Below are 12,155 nucleotides of genomic sequence, written 5' to 3' on the forward strand. Positions count from 1 at the left end.
CCTATATTAATTCTTCTTATCTATGAACACAGATGTGTTTCCATTATTTAATCTTAATTTCTTTCAAAAATGCTTTGTAATTCTCAGTGTACAAGTTAATTTTTGTTAAATTTATTAAGTATTTTTTTTCTTTTGGGGGTTATTATAAATGGGATCATTTCCTTAATTTTCATATTATTCCTTACTCATGTACAGAAATACAACTGATTTTTGTTTTTTGATCATGTATCCTGTCACATTGCTGACATTGTTTATTTTAAAAGTTTATTTAGAAGATTCCTTCGGATGTCCTATATATGAGATTTCAGGTAAAAGAGTTTGTTTACATCTTCCTTTTTAATCTAGATACTTCTCCTTTTTCTCAAGTGATTGTCTTGACTAGAATCTCAAGTATGATGTTGCATAAAAGTAACAAGAGAGACATTCTTGTCTTACTCCTGATCTTTGGGGTAAAGCATTTAGTCTTTCTTACTTAACTAGGATATTAGCTGTGGGTTTTCTGCAGATGCTATTTATTAAGAAAACTCCTTCTATTGCTAAATGCTTTTATTCTGAAAAAGTGTTGGATTTTGTCAAACGCTTTTTCTCTACTGAAATGAACATGTGGTTTTGTCCTTTGTTCCATTAATGTGGTATGTTACACTGACTTATTTTCAGATGTTAAACCAACCATTTCTGGGATAAATTTCTTTTGGTCATGGTATATAATCCTTTTTCTACGTTGCCGGATTTATTTTGCCAGTATTTTGTTGAGGATTTTAAAATCTATATTCAAAAGGGATACTGGTTTGTAGCCTTCTTCTGAGGTCTCTGGTTTTGGTATCAGGGCCCCACAGATCCAGACAGACAAGGTCAAACACTGTATTTAGTTGATATAACTCTTTTAATAACAGCCCCGCTCTCCCTTTTTTCCTCATGCCATTCATGTGACAATGAAAACAAGGTTAATTTATCCTGTAAAAAATGTTCAGTTTTTTAAAATGTTCCAGTTTTGGCTGCAACACATGTATCCTCAGGTGTTTATTTAACTCATTCTTCTATCTCTCATGCTTCTTTTCATGTGAGAGTTAGATCTAAACCCAGGTTGCTGTGTACTTACTGCTGCATCATATCAGAAAGCACTTAATGTCTGGCTACACCATTTTTAGTGTTAAGATTGATCTATGGGCTCAGGTGCTATCAGCCTGGATCTATTCTTTATAAAGTTCTCCATCAGCCTGCTACCTAAGGGTTTCAGCAAACGCTGATGATTTGTGCCTAGGTACGTTCTTTCAGGAGATGTTGCAAAATGGTTATTTTTGATTCTTTCAATTCTTCCAAGGTTAGGAAGTTTTATCTTCACAATTAAAAACTCCAGGTCTGATTCCTAGTTAGGGTGGCAGAGCCTCGAGGTGCTGCTGTGGAAGCCCTGGGGGGATTCTTGCTTGCCTCTGTGGTTGGAGGATCCTCACAGCACTTGAGGCGGACGCCAGAGACAAGGCACATTCTACATAATGAGTTTTACATTAGAAAAATGACCTGCATCCCACACAACTTTCCAAAGTCTTGTTAGGTGTTCAGGGAGGTATAAAGCCTTCATAAAGTATCCAAGTCTAATGAGACACTCTCCATCTAATATTTTGTTTGCCATTCTCCTAAGAACTGTTCATCATTTCAGAAGAGTCATGTTAGTAATAGCAATGCAGTTTATAGTATTTGAATTTGGCTTGAATACATGTGTATATGCCAGCTTTTGTTGCTGTCAAATTCTACATAATTCCATATACAAGTGCAAATGTCTGACTTTATTTTCCAGTGTAACTCTGCTTAAGCATCTATATGATCAAACAGACATTATCTTATTAATTACTCTCTATTTCTCATTTATATTATAGTTAGGACTTTATACTGATTCCTTTTGAAGTGTACATTCAGTTAGATTATCTATGAATATCATTTCAAGAAAAGTAAAGGAGATTTCATGAAGTATTTGTTTTGACATGGGCAGTGAGTCTGAGAGAGCTGAGAATTACTATCTACTTAAGGTGTAAAAATCCACCCCAACCTCTTGATTGCCATCCAGGGCTTGTTCTTAAATCTTGCCACCATATTTGGCCACATCGTAGCCACAGCACTACACTGGGATTTGACAAGTGAACTGCAGCCCTGGCCCTGTCTCTTTATTAGTGGCTGGTGACCTTAGGCAGGTCATCTTACCTGTGGTCCTATCTATAAAATAAGGAGGTTAGATTAGACAAGCTGTTCCCAATCCTTCAACTACTTTTTAGTATTCACCCTCCCCACAGGATTTCTGAAGAGTGCCAAAGAGACTTACCAATTATTCATTGTAATAAATTAATTTCCCATTTTTTAACTAAACAAGGATACGTTAATTGCAAAACAGGATAAAATGGCAGTGAACACTTACTGAGTGCTTATTATGGCCCCACGGTGAAGCCCCAGGCCCCCATTACTGCTACACTGGGGATTCCAAATTGGGAAAAGTGCGGTCTCAACCAGACACTAAGGTCTCCCACTGGTTCTCGTCTCCATCCTCAGAGCATGAGTCTCCTGTCATAGATGCTCCCACCCTAATCTGGTAAGATCTTGGATGAGACATACTCATACCTCATGTTGCTTTGGAAAAGTTCTGAAGCTGTCAAAGAGGTTAGGTGGCTGCCATAAATGAAATGGAACGGGAAAGACAGTTGGCCTCCAACCCTCTGGGAAGGTACTTCTGCATCTCCGCGTTTCCCTGAAATGCCCAGCCCCAGTCCCTGCAACCCAAATAAGCTGGGTAGTAAGGGTGACTAGGAGCCGTATCAGAACTCAATGCTCCACTTCTGTCTCCATCCACCAAGACTCAGACAATCTGTTGCAGACACATGGAGGCCAGAGAGGGGGCCACGTGGCAGGATGGTTATGGCTAGAACCCTGCAGAAGCACGGGATGGCTGCCTGCTGGGGGCTCTGTACTCACCAGGGAGGCTGCCGGCTCGTGTGTGGGTGCTGTGGGTGAATCCGGAGCGGGTCCACCTCTCTGGCAGTGGCAGGCGGAAACTCCCGGGGGAGACTGCTGACACTAGCCTTGTCCCAGCGCTCATGGATAGGTGTGATGATTCCAGACACAATGCGAGACCGAAGTTCCTCACTGTTCTTGTAGGTCCTGTAGGAAGGAGACGAGGTGTCAACTGCTTGCACCTGGCTGGCAACCCCGTATACACTATTCTGGCAGCGGCGGCGGCGGCGGCGGCAGTGGCGGCCCTGATAGCTCTTCGCTTTGCGCTTGGACTGTTTGCAAGGGTGGGGACAGGCCGCCCGGCGGACCTGTGTGAGGGGGGCAACAGCCCGGTGTCGTCTCCGAGATTTGGGCCTAAGCTTCTTAGGCATCTGAGTTGCCCCTCCTCGCTTACCACCCCATTAGAAAGAGGTGACAGTGCAGGGGCACACGGCCTGGACTGGCTACTCCTCTGTACCTGCCCAACCCTCTCCTCAGCCTCATTGTGTGTTCATCAAGGGTCATGGGAAGGGTCATGGACAGCCAAGGCTCTTGGGGAGGATGAACCAGGTTCCTGGTCCAGGTAGGCGGGGCTCTGGGGGCTCAAGGTCAGTTTTGTCACCAACTCAGAGCCCTTGGAAGGCTACGCTGGGCCTCTTTTCTCTGCCTGTGACAGCCAAGCATGGTGGGCTGTAGCTGAGTGTTGAGGCAGGCTGAGGTAGCAATGAGTGGGTAGTGCTCCAGAATTCCTAAAAATCTGAAATTTAAAATGAGACATATTCTGGGCCAAAAAGCAAATCTTACAAATTTTAAAAAACTGAAACTATATAGAGTATGTTCTCTGACCATATGGTATGATACCAAACATCAAAATAGAAGGAAGTCTCTAAATAATGGAAATTAACCCAATTCTAGAAAACCCTCAGGTCACAGAGGAAGACATGAAGAAAATACAAAGCACTGAATAAAAATAAATATATAACATATTATATGGGGTAGGTGTGCCTGGTGTGTCAGTCAGCTGTGTGGCTGACTCTTAATTTTGACTCAGGTCACGATCAGGGTTGAGAGATCGAGTCCTATGATGGGGCTCCCTCTCAGCAGGGCATCTGCTTGGGATTCTTTCCCTCCCCTTCTGACCCTCCCCCTACTTGCATACTCTCTCTTAAAATAAATTTTAAAATCTTAGGAAAAAATAGGCAGAGATATGGCTAAAACAGTGTTGAGAAGAAATTTCATTGCACTAAATGCTCACATTGGAAAAGAGGAAGGAAATCGATAATCAAAATTCTGACCTCAAGAACCTAGAAAAAGAGCAAATAAAACCCTAAACAAGGCGGCACCTGGGTGGTTCAGTGGGTTAAAGCCTCTGCCTTCAGCTCAGGTTGTGATCTTGGGGTCCTGGGATGGAGCCCCACATCGGGTTCTCTGCTCAGTAGGGGGAGCCCGCTTCCCCCCACCCTCTGCCTGCCTCTCTGCCTACTTGTGACCTCTGTCTGTCAAATAAATAAATATTTTTTTTAAAACAAAAGCCCTAAGCAAGGCTGAAGTAAGGAAATAATAAAGAATGAAAATCAATAAAAGAGAAAACAGGAAAATGAGAGAGAAAATTAATTAAAAAAAAAAGTTCTTCCAAAAAATGAATAAAATCAACAAACTTTTAGCAAGATTGGCAAACACAAAAAGAGAGAAGACACAAATCACCAATAGCAAGAATGACATGGGATATTACAACACATGTATTGTCACTGGAAGGATAATAAGAGAATACTAACAACTTCAACTACTTAGAATACACCAATTCTTCAAAAACCACAAACTAACACTCAGCCAAAATAAAATAATTTGAAGAGTTCTATTACAGGAAAAAAATTCATACTTAAGCACCCAAAACAAGAAATCTCTAGAGCCAGATGATTTCAGTGGAGAATGCTACCAAACACTTAAAGAAGAATTAAGACTAATTTACAGCTATTTCCAGATAATAGGAGAGGAAGAAACATTTCCCAACTCATTTTATGAGGCCAGGATTGCCTCACATCAAAGCCAGACAAAAGAGCACAAAAAACAAAACTACAGACCTGCATTTCCCATGAACTTGGATGCACAAATGTTCAACAAAGTACTAACAAGCAGAATTAAAAAATATATTAAAAGAATCATACACCCCCAGGATTCACTGTTGGCATGCAAGGCTGGATCAGTATTCACAAATCCCTACGATATCAATAAGCAAAGAAAAGATATATGATCCTATCGACCGACGCAGAAAATGCATTTGACCAAATCCAACATGGAAATCCATTCATTATAAAAACTCAACAGGAGACTGCTTCAGCTAGCCGGAGATCAGCTAGATAGCTTATCTAAAGATTGCAAACACCTGAAAATCCATCGGCAGATCGAAGAGAAGAAGAACAGCAATTCTGGAAACAGAAAATCAGCCACTTTCTGAAAGGTAGGACCAGCGGAGAAGTGAATCCAAAGCGACGGGAAGATAGACCCCGGGGGGAGGGGCCGGCTCCCGGCAAGCGGCGGAGCAACCGCGCACAAAATCAGGACTTTTAAAAGTCTGTTCCGCTGAGGGACATCGCTCCAGAGGCTAAACCGGGGCGAAGCCCACGCGGGGTCAGCGTGGCCTCAGGTCCCGCAGGGTCACAGAAGGATCGGGGGTGTCTGAGTGTCGCAGAGCTTGCGGGTATTGGAACGGGAAAGCCGGCTACAGAGACAGAGCCGACAGTAATCTCGCAGCTCCGTGTTACCTTGAACCGGTCGCAGGCTCGGTGAGCTCGGAGCGCGGCCGGAGGTCAGGCAGACGGGAGTAACTGGGCGCTGTTCTCTGAGGGCGCACTGAGGAGTGGGGCCCTGGGCTCTCGGCTCCTCCGGGCCGGAGACCAGGAGGCCGCCATTTGTATTCCCGTCCTCTGGAACTCTACGGAAAGCGCTCAGGGAACAAAAGCTCCTGAAAGCAAACCCGAGCGGATTACTCACCCCGGCCCCGGGTAAGGGCGGTGTAATTCCGCCTGGGGCAAAGACACTTGAGAATCACTACAACAGGCCCCTCCCCCAGAAGAACAACAAGAAATCCAGCCGAGACCAAGTTCACCTACCAAGGAGTGCGGTTTCAATACCAAGGAGAGCAGCAGAATTCCAGAGGAGGAGAAAGCCAAGCACGGAACTCATGGCTTTTTTCCTGTGATTTTTTTTAGTCTTGCAGTTAATTTAATTTTTTCTTTTTCATTTTTTTTTTTTTTTTCTCGCCTTCGGGTAAAATTTTATTTTTTTTAACTGTTACCTTTTTCTTTTTTAACGATTTTTTACTAGTTTATCTAATATATATATATATATATATATTTTTTACATTTTTCTTAGGTGTTTTCTTTTTTTTAAAATTCTTTTTTTTTTTTTTTTTTTTTTTTTTTTTTTTTTTTTTTTTTTTTTTTTTTTTCTTTTCTTTTTTCTCTCTTCCTTTTTGAACCTCTTTTTATCCCCTTTCTCCCCACTCACGATTTTGGATCTCTTCTAATTTGGTTAAAGCATATTTTCCTGGGGTTGTTGCCACCCTTTTAGTATTTTACTTGCCCCTTCATTTACTCTTATCTGGGACAAAATGACAAGACGGAAAAAATTCAAACAAAAAAAAAGAACAAGAGGCAGTACCGAAGGCTAGGGACCTAATCAATACAGACATCGGTAATATGTCAGATCTAGAGTTCAGAATGACAATTCTCAAGGTTCTAGCCGGGCTCGAAAAAGGCATGGAAGATATTAGAGAAACCCTCTCGAGAGATATAAAAGCCCTTTCTGGAGAAATAAAAGAACTAAAATCTAACCAAGGTGAAATCAAAAAAGCTATTAATGAGGTGCAATCAAAAATGGAGGCTCTCACTGCTAGGATAAATGAGGCAGAAGACAGAATTAGTGATATAGAAGACCAAATGACAGAGAATAAAGAAGCTGATCAAAAGAGGGACAAACAGCTACTGGACCACGAGGGGAGAATTCGAGAGATAAGTGACACCATAAGACGAAACAACATTAGAATAATTGGGATTCCAGAAGAAGAAGAAAGTGAGAGGGGAGCAGAAGGTATACTGGAGAGAATTATTGGGGAGAATTTCCCCAATATGGCAAAGGGAACGAGCATCAAAATTCAGGAGGTTCAGAGAATGCCCCTCAAAATCAATAAGAATAGGCCCCACACCTCGTCACCTAATAGTAAAATTTACAAGTCTCAATGACAAAGAGAAAATCCTGAAAGCAGCCCGGGAAAAGAAGTCTGTAACATACAATGGTAAAAATATTAGATTGGCAGCTGACTTATCCACAGAGACCTGGCAGGCCAGAAAGAGCTGGCATGATATTTTCAGAGCACTAAACGAGAAAAACATGGAGCCAAGAATACTATATCCAGCTAGGCTATCATTGAAAATAGAAGGAGAGATTAAAAGCTTCCAGGACAAACAACAATTGAAAGAATTTGCAAATACCAAACCAGCTCTACAGGAAATCTTGAAAGGGGTCCTCTAAGCAAAGAGAGAGCCTACAAGTGGTAGATCAGAAAGGAACAGAGACCATATACAGTAACAGTCACCTTACAGGCAATACAATGGCACTAAATTCATATCTCTCAATAGTTACCCTGAATGTGAATGGGCTAAATGCCCCTGTCAAAAGACACAGGGTATCAGAATGGATAAAAAAACAAAACCCATCTATATGTTGCCTCCAAGAAACACATTTTAAGCCCGAAGACACCTCCAGATTTAAAGTGAGGGGGGGTGGAAAAGAATTTACCATGCTAATGGACATCAGAAGAAAGCAGGAGTGGCAATCCTTATATCAGATCAATTAGATTTTAAGCCAAAGACTATAATAAGAGATGAGGAAGGACACTATATCATACTCAAAGGGTCTGTCCAACAAGAAGATTTAACAATTTTAAATATCTATGCCCCCAATGTGGGAGCAGCCAACTATATAAACCAATTAATAACAAAATCAAAGAAACACATCAACAATAATACAATGATAGTAGGGGACTTTAACACTCCCCTCACTGAAATGGACAGGTCATCCAAGCAAAAGATCAGCAAGGATATAAAGGCCTTAAATGACACACTGGACCAGATGGACATCACAGATATATTCAGAATATTTCATCCCAAAGCAACAGAATACACATTCTTCTCTAGTGCACATGGAACATTCTCCAGAATAGATCACATCCTCGGTCCTAAATCAGGACTCAACCGGTATCAAAAGATTGGGATCATTCCCTGCATATTTTCAGACCACAATGCTCTAAAGCTAGAACTCAACCACAAAAGGAAGTTTGGAAAGAACCCAAATACATGGAGACTAAACAGTATCCTTCTAAAGAATGAATGGGTCAACCGGGAAATTAAAGAAGAATTGAAAAAAATCATGGAAACAAATGATAATGAAAACACAACGGTTCAAAATCTGTGGGACACAACAAAGGCAGTCCTGAGAGGAAAATATATAGCGGTACAAGCCTTTCTCAAGAAACAAGAAAGGTCTCAGGTACACAACCTAACCCTACACCTAAAGGAGCTGGAGAAAGAACAAGAAAGAAACCCTAAGCCCAGCAGGAGAAGAGAAATCATAAAGATCAGAGCAGAAATCAATGAAATAGAAACCAAAAAAACAATAGAACAAATCAACGAAACTAGGAGCTGGTTCTTTGAAAGAATTAATAAAATTGATAAACCCCTGGCCCGACTTATCAAAAAGAAAAGAGAAAGGACCCAAATAAATAAAATCATGAATGAAAGAGGAGAGATCACAACTAACACCAAAGAAATACAAACTATTATAAGAACATACTATGAGCAACTCTACGGCAATAAATTTGACAATCTGGAAGAAATGGATGCATTCCTAGAAACATATAAACTCCCACAACTGAACCAGGAAGAAATAGAAAGCCTGAACAGACCCATAACCAGTAAGGAGATTGAAACAGTCATTAAAAATCTCCAAACAAACAAAAGCCCAGGGCCAGACGGCTTTCCGGGGGAATTCTACCAAACATTTAAAGAAGAACTAATTCCTATTCTCCTGAAACTGTTCCAAAAAATAGAAATGGAAGGAAAACTTCCAAACTCATTTTATGAGGCCAGCATCACCTTGATCCCCAAACCAGACAAGGATCCCACCAAAAAAGAGAGCTATAGACCGATATCCTTGATGAACACAGATGCGAAAATACTCAACAAAATACTAGCCAATAGGATTCAACAGTACATTAAAAAGATTATTCACCACGACCAAGTGGGATTTATTCCAGGGCTGCAAGGTTGGTTCAACATCCGCAAATCAGTCAATGTGATACAACACATCAATAAAAGAAAGAACAAGAACCATATGATACTCTCAATAGATGCTGAAAAAGCATTTGACAAAGTACAACATCCCTTCCTGATCAAAACTCTTCAAAGTGTAGGGATAGAGGGCACATACCTCAATATCATCAAAGCCATCTATGAAAAACCCACCGCAAATATCATTCTCAATGGAGAAAAACTGAAAGCTTTTCCGCTAAGGTCAGGAACACGGCAGGGATGTCCATTATCACCACTGCTATTCAACATTGTACTAGAGGTCCTAGCCTCAGCAATCAGACAACAAAAGGAAATTAAAGGCATCCAAATCGGCAAAGAAAGAAGTCAAATTATCACTCTTCGCAGATGATATGATACTATATGTGGAAAACCCAAAAGAATGCACTCCAAAACTGCTAGAACTTATACAGGAATTCAGTAAAGTGTCAGGATATAAAATCAATGCACAGAAATCAGTTGCATTTCTCTACACCAACAGCAAGACAGAAGAAAGAGATATTAAGGAGTCAATCCCATTTACAATTGCATCCAAAACCATAAGATACCTAGGAATAAACCTAACCAAAGAGACACAGAATCTATACTCAGAAAACTATAAAGTACTCATGAAAGAAATTGAGGAAGACACAAAGAAATGGAAAAATGTTCCATGCTCCTGGATTGGAAGAATAAATATTGTGAAAATGTCTATGCTACCTAAAGCAATCTACGCATTAATGCAATTCCTATCAAAGTACCATCCATCTTTTTCAAAGAAATGGAACAAATAATTCTAAAATTTATATGGAACCAGAAAAGACCTCGAATAGCCAAAGGGATATTGAAAAAGAAAGCCAACGTTGGTGGCATCACAATTCCGGACTTCAAGCTCTATTACAAAGCTGTCATCATCAAGACAGCATGGTACTGGCACAAAAACAGACACATAGATCAATGGAACAGAATAGAGAGCCCAGAAATAGACCCTCAAATCTATGGTCAACTAATCTTCGACAAAGCAGGAAAGAATGTCCAATGGAAAAAAGACAGCCTTTTCAATAAATGGTGCTGGGAAAATTGGACAGCCACATGCAGAAAAATGAAATTGGACCATTTCCTTACACCACACACAAAAATAGACTCAAAATGGATGAAGGACCTCAATGTACGAAAGGAATCCATCAAAATCCTTGAGAACACGGGCAGCAACCTCTTCGACCTCTGCCGCAGCAACATCCTCCTAGGAACAACGCAAAAGGCAAGGGAAGCAAGGGAAAAAATGAACTACTGGGATTTCATCAAGATCAAAAGCTTTTGCACAGCAAAGGAAACAGTTAACAAAATCAAAAGACAACTGACAGAATGGGAGAAGATATTTGCAAACGACATATCAGATAAAGGACTAGTGTCCAGAATCTATAAAGAACTTAGCAAACTCAACACCCAAAGAACAAATAATCCAATCAAGAAATGGGCAGAAGACATGAACAGACATTTCTGCAAAGAAGACATCCAGATGGCCAACAGACACATGAAAAAGTGCTCCATATCACTCGGCATCAGGGAAATACAAATCAAAACCACAATGAGATATCACCTCACACCAGTCAGAATGGCTAAAATCAACAAGTCAGGAAATGACAGATGCTGGCGAGGATGCGGAGAAAGGGGAACCCTCCTCCACTGTTGGTGGGAATGCAAGCTGGTCCAGCCACTCTGGAAAACAGCATGGAGGTTCCTCAAAATGTTGAAAATAGAACTGCCCTATGACCCAGCAATTGCACTATTGGGTATTTACCCTAAAGATACAAATGTAGTGATCCAAAGGGACACATGCACCCGAATGTTTATAGCAGCAATGTCCACAATAGCCAAACTATGGAAAGAACCTAGATGTCCATCAACAGATGAATGGATCAAGAAGATGTGGTATATATACACAATGGAATACTATGCAGCCATCAAAAGAAATGAAATCTTGCCATTTGCAACAACATGGATGGAACTAGAGCGTATCATGCTTAGCGAAATAAGTCAAGCAGAGAAAGACAACTATCATATGATCTCCCTGATATGAGGAAGTGGTGATGCAACATGGAGGCTTAAGTGGGTAGAAGAATAAATGAAACAAGATGGGATTGGGAGGGAGACAAACCATAAGTGACTCTTAATCTCACAAAACAAACTGAGGGTTGCCGGGGGGAGGGGGTTTGGGAGAAGGGGGTGGGATTATGGACATTGGGGAGGGTATGTGATTTGGTGAGTGCTGTGAAGTGTGTAAACCTGGTGATTCACAGACCTGTACCCCTGGGGATAAAAATATATGTTTATAAAAATAAAAAAAATTAAAAAAATTAAAAAAAAAAAAAAAAAAAAAAAAAAAAAAAAAAAAAAAAAAAAAAAAAAAAAAACTCAACAAACCAGGAACAGAAGGGAACCTCTTGAGCTTCATAAAGAATACCAACAAAAATCCACAGTTAACAAAATACTTAATAGGGGCTCCTGGGTGGCTTGGTAGGTTAACTGTCTGCCTTCGGCTCAGGTCATGATCTCCAGTTCCTGGGATCAAGCCTTTCATACTGGGGCTCTCTGCACAGTAGGGAGCCTGTTTTTCCCTCTCCCTCTACCTGCTGCACTCCCTGCTTGTGCTCTCTCTGTCAGATAAATAAATAAAAACCTTAAAAAACAAACAAACCCACAATAACAATCATTTTAATAATGAAAGCCCTGAGCTGACTGCAGGATATTTCTGAAGCTAAGTGGGAGGGAAAGACTGGGGAGTAGGGAAGGAGGGAACAAAAGCTGAGCTATGACTTTTTTCCCCCTCTTAAG

The 12,155-nt window shown here is 40.8% G+C and overlaps 1 protein-coding gene across 4 annotated transcripts in view; it reads right to left on the reverse strand.

Moving 5' to 3' along the window:
- PSMF1 (proteasome inhibitor subunit 1) overlaps positions 1–12,155 on the reverse strand; it is a 54,658-nt gene that overhangs the window by 21,542 nt on the left and 20,961 nt on the right. For all 4 annotated transcript variants that reach the window (XR_199066.3, XR_001178544.2, XM_004746740.3 and 1 more), the window contains exon 5: positions 2,959–3,144. Coding sequence is in view for 2 of the 4 variants with exons in the window: in XM_004746740.3 (XP_004746797.1) it covers positions 2,959–3,144 (186 nt within the window). In the remaining 2 variants the exon portion in view is untranslated. The remainder of the gene's footprint in view (positions 1–2,958; positions 3,145–12,155) is intronic.

This window comes from Mustela putorius, unplaced genomic scaffold (genome assembly GCF_011764305.1).
Source record: "Mustela putorius furo isolate JIRA1106 unplaced genomic scaffold, ASM1176430v1.1 tig00000743_pilon_pilon_pilon, whole genome shotgun sequence".
Classification (NCBI taxonomy): Eukaryota; Metazoa; Chordata; class Mammalia; order Carnivora; family Mustelidae; genus Mustela; species Mustela putorius.